Below are 16,872 nucleotides of genomic sequence, written 5' to 3'. Positions count from 1 at the left end.
CCTGACTCCAGCCCAGGGGCCCCCATTCTCCTAAATCCGGCCTTGGCCGGATGCACTGCTTCAGCTGCAGGACCTTTTGATGGGCCTTGATGCGCGTCAACCATTGACTTTACATTTACTCTCTGAGAATTTTAAAGCTGCCGCTTGGAGGAGGGCTGTGATTGGCTATAATCTGGAAGAAAGGAGCTGAGCTCGCTCAGCAGAGCAGTGCCGCTGGAGAGCTCTCTTGACAACGCAGGCTCCAGCTCAGAAACAAACGCGACGCCAAAAGCCTTTTATTTGTTTCTTTTTTTTATTTATTCATTTTCTCCCTCCGGTCGCCGTTACATTTTAAAACAAAGATGTGACTCGGCGACATTTCAACCCCTTTAGTGGTTTTCATCTGTAGAAGCCGAGCCATTCGGGCGAATGGAACTTATTGTTACGCGTTTGGTTGCTTTTTTAATTGCCTCCTTTTCTTTTTTGTGAAGAGTATGTTCTCTCTGAATGACATCGGCTACAGTCCTGCACCCATGCTATTCGCAGACGCTTGAATCTTTGGATTTATACATAAACCTATAAGGAAAAGGAAGGATTCTGCAAAAGCCAGCTTTTTTCTTTTTTTTTTTTTCCTCCCAGCCGGGGATTTAAATAGTCAGTCGGTGGAGCCCCGGAGAGAAAGAATAGAAATTCATGTGGCCATTCTCTTTATAACCAAACATTTAACTTTAGGAGGATTGCATAATGACCAAGGAAAGACCCAAGAGGAATATCATCCAGAAGAAATACGTAAGTAGGACTGATCTATTCAAGTTTGCCTGCGTAAAAACGCATAAACTTTTTTTTTCTCTTTTAATCATAGTCTCTGCAGGCTCCAATCATCTGTGTGAAACAGTTGAAACAGTGATGCGTTTGCGATTTAACGAAACTGTTGTTTATTTAGTCCCAGAGCTCCAGTTGGTTTTTAATCGACATCAGACATGTTTTCTTGCGCTCTGCTGCGCTTTAAGGTGGACTCTTTCTATTCGTTTCCTCTCTACTAATGAGGTTCCCTGCTTTTATGTGTTGTCATAACGTTTGAAAATGTTTCAAATTAACAATGTTTTATAAAAAAAAATGCTTCATGTCCGTTTTTTTCTGTTTTTTGTTCGCTCCTCGCTGATCGGAGAAGAACCAGTCGGCCATAGCTCAGCCTTCCATGTTCGGAGCGTCTCTATCTTCACAGCGATTTATTCACCTATTAAATACAATCTAATTGCAGCAAATTGCACACACATATATTTTTTATTTTATTATTTTTGGAAGTGAATGTATTTATTTATTATTTTTAAAAATATTGACTTGTTTTCCCGCTGCAGGGGTGACACGTTTCGCTATGGCTCTTTAATTTCTCGGCCATAGCAGCAGGAAAAGATACCATTCTGCATATTTCCAACTCTTTAGCAGAATGAATGCCCATGCTTATATTTCCTCCGTGAGGCTTTTTGTGGTTTTTAAAACCCCATAACGCCACCATGCTCCGTGTTCTTCTCCCATCTTCTCTGTGTGACCTCTGTGGAGAAGTAGATATTGCAGCAGCACTACTCCATTTTTCTTCACCCTTTAAAGCTACCCAGAGACAGGCTTAGCTCACCGGGGTCTGGGCCGCACATTTTAACGAGAAACTGGGCTTTAGTCGCTCCAAATGCTTTGAACGCTGTGTTCTTTTGTAGAAACCGAGGCTGTGTTCGGTTCAGTCGCATTGCAGAGGCTTATGCACGAAGCGACCATTTTCTTTCTGCTGGTTTTTATGGGGAAGGGGGTCTGTGAAACGGAACTATTCCGCCCTGTGTTGGCTGTTTTTTTACTCTTATTTCCTGCTCTTTTAGGACATAAACGTCCTTTAATCGATTTCCACGTTGCAAAGGCGAATATATCGACATTTTGTTGCAGCGTCCCTCCCTCCGGAACGGAAGATTTAAAGTTTGTAACACTTGTTTTCCTTTGAACCAGACCGACTGGATACAATGTTGCATCTATGTGCAGTAGAACAATTCATTCACGGATTCGAATCTCTTAATAGAAATGAATCATAATATTGCTTTTTTTGTACAAACAAATAAAAGCTCAATGTTTTAACACAAACGCATCATGTTTTGCACATCTTTGTTTAGAAAGGATACAAGACCTTAGTGTTTGTTCTTCCTTTAAAAAAACAGCCACTCAGATGTTGTGAAAGATGCTTAAACATGAGCCTCAGGTAAAGTCTTGGCCTTCTTTGTCCACTATAGGGTGGTGCTGTCCATAGAATGAATTTGAGAAATAATCCTTATACAGTTGAATTTCTTTTTCAACCTTTTGTGCTACAAAGGCAAGGGGCAGTCTTCCTCAAAAAAGTCTATGGCTTTCCTTTTATTTATATTTTGCTGTGTTGTTGGTGGCTTCACAGAAATCAGATGGTATGAATTGTTACCCCATTTTTTTATTCCTTATATAGTGGCCATACCCAGTTATGCCAGCTTGAAAAGGGTGAGCAGCAAAACAATGTCTCACAACAGAGGTCTGCTACTTTCGATTAAGAAGTTCTTCTTTTGCAGTCTGCTTTGCTTGCATGCTGCAACAGCCTTGACCCCATCCCAAATGTAATCCCCATTTCTTCTTGATTGAAATCTGGGGTCTAATATTGTGTCTTCCTCCTTGCAAATGCAGAGTCATCCTCTTGCACTGTTTGGTGAGCTTCTGCAAGCTTGGAAGTATCTTGCCACAAGTTTGCCTTTTTTTTTTACTTAGACAGCAAGTACGTGTCTGCAATGTTTGTATCAGCAATACAAACTCCCCTGTAAATCTGAAACAAAAAAAGGGGAAAAAAAGACCCACATTTTAATAATGGCTTTCTGCAACCAAAATGTTTGTCTTCCAGACATTAAAAACCTCTACTTCTCATTGGGCTTTCTTAGCCGAGTGTCTACAGCTGAAATAGCAGAAAACTGTTCAAAGAACCGCAATCATGCTATCTCAACCTCATATGTAAGAGAAGCATGTGCTGCCTGCTAAATTTACATCCATATAGTGTCATTTGAAGTGTTTCTGAAAAGGGCCAGATATAACAGGATGTTGCCCCTGGGCTACAGAAGGTTTAGGTGTCTTATCAACAAGGAATGGCCACTTTTTTGTATGTATGTATTCAGTACCATTTGTCATGCTGTTCTTTTTAAATATGCAGCTAAAATTGGCAAATTGATTGTTTTGTAAAGCAAAACTCTTTCATTCTGAAAGGGGGGAAAAAGGTGTCAATAATATCAGTAACTGGGCTGTCATTGCTGAGTCAAAGGAGGCTCGATTGAACTGTTTGAAAATCTCCAAATCTATAAATTAGTAATGTGACAATTTATGTAGTTTATTATTTTTTTTGCGGGCATCTCTGCTACTGAAGAATCTACACTTTGCTGGAGTTGCGTAATCAGGTTTGGTTATGCACATTTGGTGTGACCTGTTCAATATTTTTCAAAGGAATTTAATTATTGGAAGCAGCCTCTATGCAAATGTACAACACAGACTAAGCAATGTAGTGCACGCACTTTCCTGCCATCTGACAGTTATGTGCATTTCTTTTTTCATTTTAGTTTCAATGCTATTTAAGTAAGACCTCCATCCACAAGATGGTTATTCATTGAAAACTGGAACATTTATTCTATTTTAACACATCGCAATTGACTGTTTTAATCCCAGTCTAAGTGCATAAGACACTGGTAGAAATGGTAGCGGGGTAATTTCACTGCCACAGCACTAGTAGGCGATATGTCCTTTAAAACTCAGCAAAATGCCCATGCGTACAAATAATATCTGCTTAAAAATTTGCAGGAAACTCTTGGATCTACTTGAAGGATCATGTAAGAATGCTGACTGAAACGGTTATTAAGTTGTTGAAAAATTGCATATAGTTTCACAAGATAATCTTATTATTGTTATTCTATTAATTTTATTTTGTAATAACGATATAACCCTACTTGTCAAAGCAGTTACTGTAATCCTTGTCAATTGGAAGGCTTTAATAAAGTCAATTCCTTGACTTTATTAAAGCGTGTTTTAAGAAAGGTTTTTATGCTACAGTCTAATATTATCAATGTCAGATTTGCACGTGTGCTACCTAAAAAGTAAACATCACAACAGATATTCCCAAAATAGCAACTTTTTCTTTAAATATTACTCGCAGCCAGAGTAATATTTTCCATATAACTGTTTTGCAGTTTATGGCTGCATGATTTCCTCCCCAAATAGTCAGTAATAAAAAACAAACAAAAAAAAACGAACTGATGGTTTAAAGTTCCCTACATATAGTTTGAATTAACCAGTTCCTTTTTTTTTAAGCAAGTGTAAAAAATACAATCTTTTTACAGGGATTTAACACATCTGTATGCATGACCTCTTATGGCCACCAGATGTTTTTTGTTTCCTTTCAGCACCTCGGTGTCAGTAACACAATGTGCTGATGTATCGGCCTTTATTGGAAAGCAGCACAAATGTGGGGCGACTTGAAGGAGACAGATGTTTGGAAAGGCTGACATAAGAGCAGCTTGATCTTTTAAAAAAAAAAATCAGTTTTAGTGTCGTCATCTGATACGCTAGAACTAAAGCTGTCGACTGAACAGTTTCATTCACAATAGTTGAGATTCAACCTTAATTAAGCCTGCCTGCTGTTTGTTAAAGGAGTGGTTTAATAATAGCGAAGATCAAGTTTTTAAATGGGCCAGGTGCGTAAATCTTCCCTTCATCAATAGAAACCGGATGTATGAGGAAACGATGAGTCACTTAAATCCATTTTTAACGTCATCCAGAATAGAATAACTATTGTCACCTTTTCTATAACAGACACTTTTTTTTTTCTCTTAAGCTTCAGACATTTTTTTTTCTTTTTTTTTGCAGCTGTGGTTGATTCAGTCTCAGAGTTAAACCAAAATAGATCTAAAAATAAAATGAAAAGCTTTCTGTTTACATCAAGCTTGTGGATTCCTGTTCCAGGAGTCCCTTTGCAGATTTTCAGATGTAACTTGTGGCCCATACGGATCACTCCAGCCCTGCTCCCTCCCTCTGCCTTCTCCTAATTAGCGTAAGACAATTATACATGCTTGGCTTAACCATTTCCCCTGAAACACAAGTGTGAGTTGTTGCCCCTTCACCCCCACTTTGTGCTCCCAACAAACACTTGCTGTCTGCGACTGATATTAAAATTTAGAATGATTTAAAATATAATTAAGGCAAACAGGGCTTGGCCATGATTATGATTAGAAACATTAATACCCCCTGAAGTAAAATGCAGAGCCAGATTAGCAAGTGTTTCTGTCGGTTCATAATCTGCACTTTTTTCTTTCTTTTTTACATAAAAAAAAGGAAAAAGCATGTGGTTAAATAGTATAAACTTTATCATAAGATGAATCAAGGACTGATACTAACAGAACATGGCACATATTGTGTGCTGAGAGTTGCAGCGAAGCGCAGCTCAGCATGGCCAGGGCCATTTTGTGCCGAGTCGGCTCTTCCTGTAGGCCTTAGCTCGGGCTACGCCTCCGAGTTAAATCTTGTAGTGCTGTGTGTGTATGCGTGTGTGTGTGAGACTAGCCCAGCTGCTGCAGGGGCCTTTAGAAATGTAAAGAGGCTGTCAGTGTTTGTTTCATCAGGGCCCACAACTGATGAGGATGAAGTTAAAAAATCCACTGCGCTGCGAGTGCGTGTATGTGCACAAAAAGAGGAAACAAAAATAGTGAGCAGAGGGATTGCAAAAGCGCAGACTTAACCTCCCCCTCTCTTCTCCTTTTTCCTCTTTTTATCTCCGTGTCCCTCTGTCTCGCTCTCTCGTTCTTTGGCCTGTCCAAATGAAATGTGGGCCTCATGCGGGCCCATGAAAGAGAGGGTCGCAGGGTTGTTTTTTCACCGTGCTCTAGCCTCGGTGCGCTTCATTTAACCTTATGTTTCAATGCAAATTCTTCCATTATAATCTCTCTCCTCCTCACGTGTGCAACATGGCAGGGTTCACTTTGCAACCCCTTTGTCACTATGGCGACTGGGGCAAAGCTGAGTGCACTTTGGCAGAAGAGGTGTTTTACAGCCTGTTTATTTTACTGCCATACAATCACTATGGTTACTATGGCACACGTGAAAAGTGGTTATGAAATAAGTGTCATCCTCGCACGCCTGTTTTTGCTCAGTCAGTGTTCACATTGCGGTGTCACATTTGTGAGGGTGAATGAAATGGGTTACCTAGAAGACATAAATCTGTTGAGTGCCAGAGGATTAAAAAAAAAAGTGCAAAGTAAAGCTCAGAGGTAGCGAAACAGCTGACTCTTCTTATTTAGCTACTACTGTTTAATGATGAAATTGGTCCGTCTTGTGAACATCACTATTTTCACTTCATATGAGGAAGTAGCCTTCCCACGCTGCAGGCCCAGGCTCTGTCGCTGCTGGGGAGAAAAGATGGCCTGCTCATAGCTCCAATATCCTAAAAAAAAAAAAAAAATTCATTTTGATATTTTCTGAGAGTGTATAAGTAGAGGAAATGTTTATATCCTACTCCATTATCTTAACCATAAAGATCCCATTTATCACAAATTAGTATTTAGATTCTTTTTATTTATTTTTCAAACAATGAAATATGAGAAGGAACAATTTTACTCTAGTTCTCTATCAGAGATGGACAGTTTATTTGCCCAAATATCTTAGCTGCTGAACAGGTTCAAGTATATTTATATATAAATTTATATGTAAATTTCATTTTCCTCTAGAAACGGTAGACTTTGCAACTTAATTGTAACCTCTTGTACTTTGTATTTCTGTAAATTACAGTTATTTATACAAAGTGTTGTATTTTATTGTCAAGGAACTCCTGAGAACAAATGGAATCTATTTTCAATTATTGTGCATAGCTCTTTTGAATAAATGTGTAAATGAAAATAAAGGTCAACGTTTGGTTTAAAAAAAAAAACACAACTTCTGCATATTTTTATTCTAAATCATATTCTAGATTGAGAGGTTTTATTTAATTTTTTTTTGGTTTAAAACAATGTGTTATTACACAACAGAATCAAGCATACAGTCAGTCAAATGGATCCATGTGAATGTTTTAATTGCTCATATACAGATTCTTATAAAACCTGTCAGGAAGACCTAAAAATGAGAAGTGTGCCATTTTGAAGGGGAGTTAGTTAGGTGGGAGTTGGCTGGATTCCTTCTGCTACTCTGAGCCTAACGGCTTCGGTTTGGAAGGCCAAAAGAGTTTCATTAACACTGAGTACCCTTTGCTCTCCAAGTTGTCCGCATTATGTAATGCACAGCCCAGTGTACTGTGATGCAATCCATCAGATGATGACACACGCAGGCATAGGTCAGTAAGTGTGCAGCCTCAGTCAGTAGGGTAGATGAATAGACTTTAAAGTCAACTTTACACCATGTCACGCATATGTGAACAGAGTTGGCTATTTGCAGGTGTAATGCTCTAAAACTGGGCGGGACTTTCTTTGTCGTAAAACGTTTTTGTATCAGATTGCATAGGTTGGGTTGACTGCATATGCTCCAGTAGATAATGCAAGGCAAGTTTGGACTCAGCAGTGTAGGTTTGTGTGTGTCACACACAGCGCTTGTGTTCCCCCTGTGTGCGTCTCCGTTCGAGTGATTTATATCCTCCAGCCTCCCGTAGCTCTGGATGGGGAGGGGGTGGACAGCTGGTCAGGCTCTGAAAGGCTGTTTGCATGTGTTTGTATGTCTGTGGACACGCATGCTCACGTGTGTGTGTGTGCGTGTGTGCTCGTGTGGGTGGTTTCTGCTGCTTATCCGTTCAGTATCCTCGTGAAGCTGAATCGACACTTTAGGTTTGTCTTTGCTGTGGCCTTGTGGGCCTTATGGAGGCCCTTAAAGGACAATTCAGCAATCCTGGGGTCAAATGAGAAGATCTTTATTTTAACAGTATACTTTCTTAAAAGCGCTGCAGGCGTTTTAACTCTTCTTAGAGGAAAAAAAAGTTGGATTCAAACATTATGAAGCTTTAACTCGCGTCTTGGCTTGTTTTCTAGCCTTTTTGTATGGCCATGCAGTTGCAGCCTAGACCAGTAATAGCTGTTAATAACCATTTCAGTCGTCTTTGGGACAACGTCGTAAGCGATCTCCGCTCACCTTTACTCACCCATCCTCGTCTCTGCGACATCGGTTTAATAAACACAACTCACATTTTCATCCCCTGGTCAATCCCATCTGATCCCCTATTGTGACTGGCTCGTCTTTAAACATCCAGCGAATTAAGCCTCCAGGGATGAAGCACAAGAGCAGAGGCTCAGTGGAGTATTGATCCCCCTCTCTTACACGCTTTCCTCTGTGCCTAAAATGTCACAGATTTGCTGTCAAACCCACGCGTCTGCTTAATGTGAAATGTTTAACTGTGCTTGTAAGATCAGGAAATCCCAGCAAAGTTCTGGCTGTGATAAATGCTGACTTGCTTTGTTTTCCATGAAGATGGCTGAGTATACAGAATCAGGAGTTCAGTGGGGGAATCGTCATAATCTTACTATTTAGAGCACAGTCAGAAAGGCTCTTGCTATGCGTTACAATCTGACAAGCTTTCTGCTAAGAGCAGTAATCTATAAATTACTGCTTCTATGATGGAGCAGTTTGTCCCTTACCACTAATAACCTGATATTCAGTTTAGTTTTGGCACAGCTTTGCTCTGGCTGATAGATCAAATTCAGGTTTAAGGAAATTGACGCAATATTTTGTAAATCTCCTTTTATTTTATTTTACAGATTACAATATCTTGGTGCTGAATAATAAAACCAATCTATTGATATTTTCAGCCAGTTGTGGCCTCAAAGTCTTAACGGTTAGCATGCCATTACATTTTTCTTTTCTTAGTAAAGAAAACACATCTCTCACATTCACACAGTGTATTTACTAATTATATATGCTTTCATAATTCAGGGTAAATGAATTAAAGCAAATTTAGAGTTATCTGACTATTATTCTACATATATCCATATGATGGATGCCAGCCTAGATCGTAACATTTGTTAGCCCAATGTTCAAGTGACTGTTACATATGTTTAATGCAACATAAAATGCTTTAATGCTGCAGATCGCAATGAAAAATAAATCAGGTCTTTCTGTAGCTCATTCCACTAACAAAACAATTCCATTGCCCTACATGAACAGAACTTAAAAAATTCCTTTGCACTCATTGTTTTCTTCATGCGATAACTGCTGCTCTTCAAACTGACAAAATCCCACACAGATTCAATGGTTTTTACTATAAATTAGAAGGAACAAGGGGGAGAAAAGGCTGTTTCTTTTTGCCTGTCCCTTGATTTTGGGCTTTAAGGGTTTTTATTTTGCTGATTAAGATGAAGAAGGAAAAAGAATCATAAAGTAAAAGGTCCGTCTCATAGATAAGTTGGGACTAAAAACTGATTTTGGATCAACTTCCTCAATCCTATTTGTAAGAAACGTTGTTCCACTGACCTACTATATTCTTTTGCTATATTTTAGATGAACTGTAGCAGTAATTGTAAAGGCACCAAGGTATGATTCTCTGATTGATGATGGGTTCACAATAGTATCGCTCACTCCAGAAACCAGAGTGTTTTGTTCCAAAGGTTTGATGCCAATTCACTGTTGGTTAACAAATAGATGAGCTCAAAGATGTCCTCCTTTTTTATCCGTCTATAGATGCATATATTTTCCATACCCAGCCTATCTGGTTTTCCCGTGTTGCATGGAGTCAACATGATGTGCTCTTCCATCAGCTTTAATGGTTTCACCTATTAGGATTTTTAGCTAAGCTCTAAGTATTGTTTTATCCTTTTTAGATGGAAGGTATTTTAAAAAATGTAAGAATTGGCCAATCAGACTAGCAGTATTGATTCTTCTGCTTCCCTTTTTGCCTATTGATTTCTTTCTTCAAAGCAATAGGTACTTCTTAAGCATTTCCACAGAGAGGTGCAGACTTGGTGTAAAACGTATTGTTCCCCCTGCTTTAACCGCGGTTCAATAGATAAGAGCTTTTTTTTTTTTTTTTATTCTGTGAGCAGCGTAATTTCCTCCAGGCCTCACAGCAGGGAGCTATAGTGCAAGCTGCACTGAGGGAAGGGCGCCAGGGCCTATGCTTGAATGTCTGGCTGGCCTCCTCTGGCCCCGGATCAAACATCACACGGCCCCGGGGGTTGTGGGCCATGCCTGGAATTTGCAGATCGCTGAGAAGCACACCCGGAGATGACGGCGGTAATCGAATTAAGCAGCATCTCGTGTGAAATATCTGCAGTGACGACATTTGTATAAGACGTACCTTTAGACAGTCGCCTCAAAGGCTGATGTAATGCTGCAGTGTATTGAGGTTTAATTGTTCTAGAGTGTGAAAAAGGAAATGATCTAACCGCTTATCCACCCTAACCAGCTGACTATCGCACATTAAAACAAATTTTTGTTTTTTAAAATATGATTGATAAAAATGAATTTCCTGCTAAAATCTTTTATACTTAATGTTTTACAGTAAGAGTTCCTCTCTGTCTAATGTTGCCCGTGTGAATTAAGGTACTTTTATGCTCCACCCACTCACTGGTTTGAATGAAAGACAATGTATGTTGATGAGGTTTCTTAGTAGGTAAACATCCTTCATCTTCTGCATGAATTTTTGTTATTAGATTAAATGAAATTCTTCAGAACTCCTATAAAGTAGGGAAAGTTGTTAGCAGAAAACAGAATGTCTGATAATTGGAGAAAATCATCCCCTTTCAGAGAATAAAAAACGCATGTTTTGCCAATACGGCTCTTCATTGAGTCACCGGTTTTCCTCGTATCGCCCAGATGTGACGAATTTTGAAAGGAAACCGAATTAGTCATAAGAAAGTTAACTTTCGCAGTTCTCGACGGCGCATTGTTTCCTGACAGTGAGCCTTTTGATTGAATTTGCCATTGTTGACAATGATTTTCGATCTGAACAAGCTGCCTCATTGTTTAAGAGGTAGAAATTGAGAGTGGAATTTCAGATTAGTCATAGCGAAAAGTCACACATGACGTTTTTTTTTCTGTTGTTTTTTAATTTTTTTTTATTTCTCGTCATGTTCCATTGGATGGGAAAAACAAAAACAGTTGGGTTTTACCGATTGAAATGTAAATCAGCTAAATCTGAGAAGTAGATGATGGTTAAATGGTGGCGAGTAGATGTCTCTTGACATTCGAGTTCTTTGTCTTTATGACTGGTTGATCCAGGGATGAGTTTCCTGTTTGTATGTCGGTAAACAATTTAAATCATTCATTATGACTTGCGTCTTTTGAGTCAAAGCATCTTGTGCGAATTACTTTGCAACCCCAGACTTAAAAAAGAAAGGGGCGGAAAAAAACCCATATGATAAATGTTGAGTTTCGCTTTTATCTCTTGAGACTTTTGGGGGGATTAGTCCCTCTGTGGCTTATTTCTTGATGTTTTGAAAAAGAGAAAACCCCATGATTTAGTCTTGTTTAGTGAAACATGGTAGATGTAGTGGCACTGTTTGTAAGATGACTTGTTCTTTGTGAGCATTTACACACTATTAGCCATTTAATCCAGGAAATGCATCCAGTAATGTTTGTTGTTTTCTTCCAATTAGCAACTAATATCATGCCATGCCGACTTAAAATCAAACTAAATGCTTTGTTTTAATCAACTAGCTAAGCTAGCATTGTAGATTAAGGTTATGTTAGTTGAATATTGACAATTCATCAGATATTATTTTGTTTTAGTCTGAAAGTAATGCAGTTTATTTCCTGATTCTTGCTTCCTCTTTGGTCATCATCCCCCAGCGCTAGTAGCTACTATTAAACAGGGAGGGAATCGGTCTTGCTTTGCTCCACGGATGCCGTCTAATTGCCCCTCATGCATCAACTTCGTCCTTTGTCCCCACTGTATCAGAGCTGTTATTAATTACCTCTTTCTTAGCCTCCTTTGCTTTCTGTTCTTGCCCTACTGCAAGCTTCACGTTTGAGTTTAAAAGCCTCTTTATCCTTTCGGTGTGTGCCTTCTTTACGGTTTGCTTTTCTTGGACTATTTAAGTAATAAAGCATTAAATTTTTCATGACTGAAAATTAAATTGGTGGAATAAAATGCAGGATGTGATTCCAAACTTCAAGCTAAGAAATGATTTGATTATTTCTTCTGTTTCCTTAGTGTAAGCTTCAATGGTTATCATGATCTGGAAGTGTAAGGCCTCTTGGCTTTGCTTCCTAAATGTTTTTGTCTGGAATTAAATCTGCTTTTATATAAAACAATTCCTACTGTGACAGAAGCTCGATGTTTGATGTAGAATACAAAAAACGGCAGGATCCAACTTAGAAATTCACCGACCATTGATTTAATCTCTGCCTTCTCTACTGAATCATTTTAATTTAACATTTCAAACAAACTTTAGCATCCCAGTTAGCATTTTTAACCGTAAACATCTCTTCTTGTTCCCTCGAGAATGCAGATTTATATCTCTTAATATTTCTTAAGACTGCCTAGTTTTTCAAAGCAATGATTCTATAATGGAGTTTAATAGTTTAAAAGGATTAACCAAATCCACTTTGCTTCATAAAATGCACACTTCCTGTTTGGAAATATTTGTCACTTTGCATCTTTGACCAGTTGAAGACTTCAACAAGGCAGGTACACATTGTCCTGTAGCAGATGGCTCCTTCAAAGGCGAGACATTTCTACAAAGGCGATTGCTTAGGTAGCTTCTCACACCTAATTTTATGATAAAACATCCCTCTGCTTTTTAAACTGCAAGTTTGAAACCCTCCGTAGCATCTTATACCTAGAAGGGTAGTGCTGTCTGTGAGTTTTGGAAGCGTTTCACTTGTTCAGAGGTTGGAAGATGAGTATTTTTAAGCTTGGCTAAGCACTCTGCATCCTATTTTTTAGACTTTATCTTGATGTATTGTTAGAACCTACAACTAGGTGAGATGTTTAATAAGTACTCATTTTTGAATTCTAGTTTTTATCATTTGTTGCCATTTTAGATGATAGTTTCAGGATGTATTTAAACTGTTATTTGTACAACATAGTTTCTGTCACTGCAGCTTGCTGCAGCTGGGTTAACCCCTGAAACTGTACTGTTTTTAATCATGAGCAGCACCTTCTTTAGCAGTTTTCTTGTTCTGTTACTTTTTGTGTAAATTCATTCATCTCCTTGGAAAAAAATCCACTTGAATAAAAGAACTTGTGGTGATGTTCTTGTATTTATTTGTTTTTAAGTACATTTTTGGGGACATTTTAATAAACTGATCTAAGCTGTGTGCTTTAATCTAACCAACATGGCTTTAAATAGAGGAATCTGTGGCTGTGCATAACGGGTCTGATTGCTAATGGTCCCCATTCTGTGCTAACCCCGAGTCTCCTGGGTGAACGTCCTGCTTCAGCTGCTGTCTCTGGAAGCTTCCATTAACCATTACACTTGGTGGTTAATCTTATTTCCCTCACAATCTCCATTAGCCTCAGCCAGCCTCCTGTTGACCTTCAGAACACCACTTTATGGACCATAACTGCTGTTTCAGTTTAGAGTTAAAATTGGTCTTACGGGGTTAAAAAGGCAAATCTTTGTTCAAGCTTTTGCATATGCTAACTCATAATTAGAAATAAAAGGAAATCTTTTGCTGCCTGATATTTCCAAGTTCCCTCTCCCAGCAGCCCATTTCGAGACAAACAGCCAAGCATGCTTGCAGGCTCTGATTATCGCCTTGAAATCAGCCTCCCTCCCTCTGTCTGTCTCGCTCCCACTCCCCTTTAATTTTACCCGGCCGCAATATCCTACCTAGAACCCTGATTGTTGTTTTTCTGTGAGTGGGAATGGTGTTGTTGGGACATAATCATTTAGTCTCCCTCCCATGGCTCTGGCAGACTGCATGCTGAAATCTATCCACTGTTCATTTTCATGGGGGGGGGGGATTTTTCCGATGCTGTGACTGCCGCTGGCTCGCCTTTAACGCTGGATTTGCTTCAGTGGATGACAGAGATTGGAGAAAGGGAACATGCTGCAGACACATTTTGGTCATTCTTGCAATGTTGATTAGCAATTTTTGTAAATGTTTGTATACTGGCATCGATGTAGGTTATGCAACGTTCTGCCCCCTGATCAGCTGCTTGATCACAAGTCAGGCCAGCAGATTGTTTAAGTTTTACCCTGAACAGTCCCTGCATTGTCCAGTACTGGAAAAACATAGGCGTCAGTTGTAATGGGTATTACTTTAAAACTTCAACTCACTGACCCCAAACGGTGGAGGATTCAGCTAAGCTAGTTAACCTGCTGACTTATTCTTTCAAATGGAGCTAGTAGCCCAGGTGGTAGATAAACCAGGCTTACTCACTTCCTTCCTTTTTTTTATTTTTTATTACCGTTTTCATCCACACACTTGTTATACTCTTTAAGTCTCACTTTGCAGATCTCTGGTGGATAACAATGCCTGCTACTGTCTTTTACATGCATTGCTGTAACTCCTACTGAATTGTTATTTTCCATGTTCTGCAGAAAGGGTCACCTACATGTGGAAACTGATTGATTTACTGTACTCAGAGGTGCACATGGGCCTCATTACATGATGGGGATTAGATATTTATTGTTTCAGATCCAGAGTCAGCAGCTGACATGAGGCCCAGAAGCCTTGACTGTGCATGTGCTCCCCTCCCACCCCCCCTCAGCTGGTTCTGCTTGTGTAATAGTCGGTGTATTTTTTGTGTGTATAATTGAAGGCGACATTTTACAATATCTCTGGCAGTATTCGTTTTTATTTAAAGCCAAAACCAGATTATTCCTATTACAAAGTAATCATACATGTTTTTTTCTTTTCTGATACAATTGTTTTATTTTTTCATTTTGGTGCACAGATTTAAGCAAGTGTATACATCAAACACCCACCAACTTTGGTTTTATCTTGAAAGTACTTGCATTGTAGGATATATTGCATAAATTCTGTTGCACTTAAATCAAAAGTAAAAATGTTAACTAAGTATTCGATATAACAGTTAGTGAGAAAAACCCCCCCAAAAAACAAGACATGTACAGATCTTAAAAGAAGTTGTAAGAAATATAAAAACTGAAATATGAAGGTGTTGTGCATAGGGCATTCGCAGTTAACTCAAGTATAGGAGGGCAATGTAGGCTGGTTGATTCCTCCTATCCACACTGCTTCAGATGATGCATCGATTCATTTTTCCGATATATCAGCCGAGTGCATCGGCCAATACTGGGTACCCATTTGATACTAACATTGAATGAATTATTGACTTGTTTATTCTTCAAATGTGCTGCAAATGATAAATGCTTGATACCAGTAAACAGTCCGTGCCTAAGCTTACACAATTTTAGAGCTCTCCTTACTTGTGAAGTTCCACATTCTCAAACAGTGTAGGTCAAATTATTGATGTCTATGCTTTTGCTTTGCAGGTTTTAAAAACGATCATGTTTGTGGTAATAAATTTAGTCCAAGCCTGGCAGATATGTCCTTGACAGGCAGTTTGAAAAGGATTTCTATAAATGAACTTGCTGATGTATGAGTAACCTGTCGGAAGGATTGATGTTTGAATTCGGCTCCCACTCACTAACACAATTTGTGACCATGCCCAGCATTAAACCATCATGATGTGACTCCCTTACTGACTGATATCAAAGTATTCTTTCTTTCTTATCTGTCTTATAGACAATTTCTTCTTATTGTAAAAATGCAAAAGTTCACCCTGAGGAGTTGCATTTTCATTTTCTTTCAGTGTTTCCCTTATTTTTTTTTTCCTTCTACAACATCTTGCTGGTAGGTGTGATCAGTGCAGCTGTCAGGGCTTAGAGTATAGGAAGGCCTCTGAGGCCCTTCTTAAAATGGGCACATGCTTTCCCTCTGTTTTGGGCTTCCTGTATCACAGCTCTGTCTATGTTTTACTGCAAACCTTTGAACATCTGGGAAGCACCTCTCTTTCCATGAGGATATTCAGCAGGATCCATTGCAGGTGCTTCAGTAGCATAATTTAGACTTGCAGGATTAGACTCCATAGTGCTTCTAATTAAACCACAGCTGCCTCCTGGTTATAGCTCAAAGTATGACTTGCAACTACAGCTTTTACCTAATTCCACAGTAGGGGGCTCAATCATCCATTTAGAATTGATAAGAGTAACTAAAAAAATACAAGAAATGTATATTTTTCAAATCCAGATTTTACATTTTTTCGTCCTCCATGTTTTTTGACATCCCCCTTCTCCAAGACATGGTTAATTTAAAGTCAGCATGTCATTCTGTGGAGTCTTTGAGATCTGCATTTGGACACTCAAGAATGGCTTCTTTTTAAACTCTTAAAGACTATACTGATGTTATGGTTGGTTGATGTTGGAGTCCGAACCGTTTTATTGCATAAGTCAGAATTTCTACTTTCTGTTGATGAGTTTTATTGAGGTAATGAGGTTCAACTTGAGAGGCTGGTGCTTCAACCTGCAGATCAGCTGGCTAAAACTAAGCTGCTGGACTTTAACTTGCTTGGAAACCCCCCCCCCCAAAAAAAACAAAAACAAAAAAAGACAAACTCAGCTGTTCAGAGAGATTCTGGTCTAAAGTAACCTAGACGGTGGTTTTATGAAAACCAAAGGCACGCTTCATAACCCTTTACTCTTGAAATAAACAGGGTGTTTGGCCTGACAAATGAACCAGCTAAATATCACTTTGTACTTGTGCTTTTTCTTGTAATAAGAAAAGACCTTAAGGTTTAACTTTAATCACCTCTGCAATGAAATGAAATTATAAAATGATTTATACGTTGAAAATAATTCCTTCGAAATTCAAGCCACTTCTTTTACACTTTCAACATTTTTAATATATCACGTAAATAACTTTTTTTCAAATATATATATATATATATATATATATATATATATATATATATATATATAT

General features: G+C 38.7%; 1 protein-coding gene across 1 annotated transcript in view; it reads left to right on the top strand.

Moving 5' to 3' along the window:
* Positions 1–200: 200 nt before the first annotated feature.
* The window catches only part of jarid2 (jumonji and AT-rich interaction domain containing 2), a 113,019-nt gene continuing 96,347 nt past the window's right edge, over positions 201–16,872 (top strand). The window contains exon 1 of the mRNA XM_015379624.1: positions 201–768. Within this exon, the coding sequence (XP_015235110.1) occupies positions 724–768 (45 nt within the window). The 5' untranslated portion in view covers positions 201–723. The remainder of the gene's footprint in view (positions 769–16,872) is intronic.

Source organism: Cyprinodon variegatus, unplaced genomic scaffold (assembly GCF_000732505.1).
Source record: "Cyprinodon variegatus isolate N-32 unplaced genomic scaffold, C_variegatus-1.0 Scaffold196, whole genome shotgun sequence".
Taxonomy (NCBI): domain Eukaryota; kingdom Metazoa; phylum Chordata; class Actinopteri; order Cyprinodontiformes; family Cyprinodontidae; genus Cyprinodon; species Cyprinodon variegatus.
Note: the sequence above shows the minus strand (reverse complement) of the source record. Positions and strands in the feature narration are given on the sequence as shown.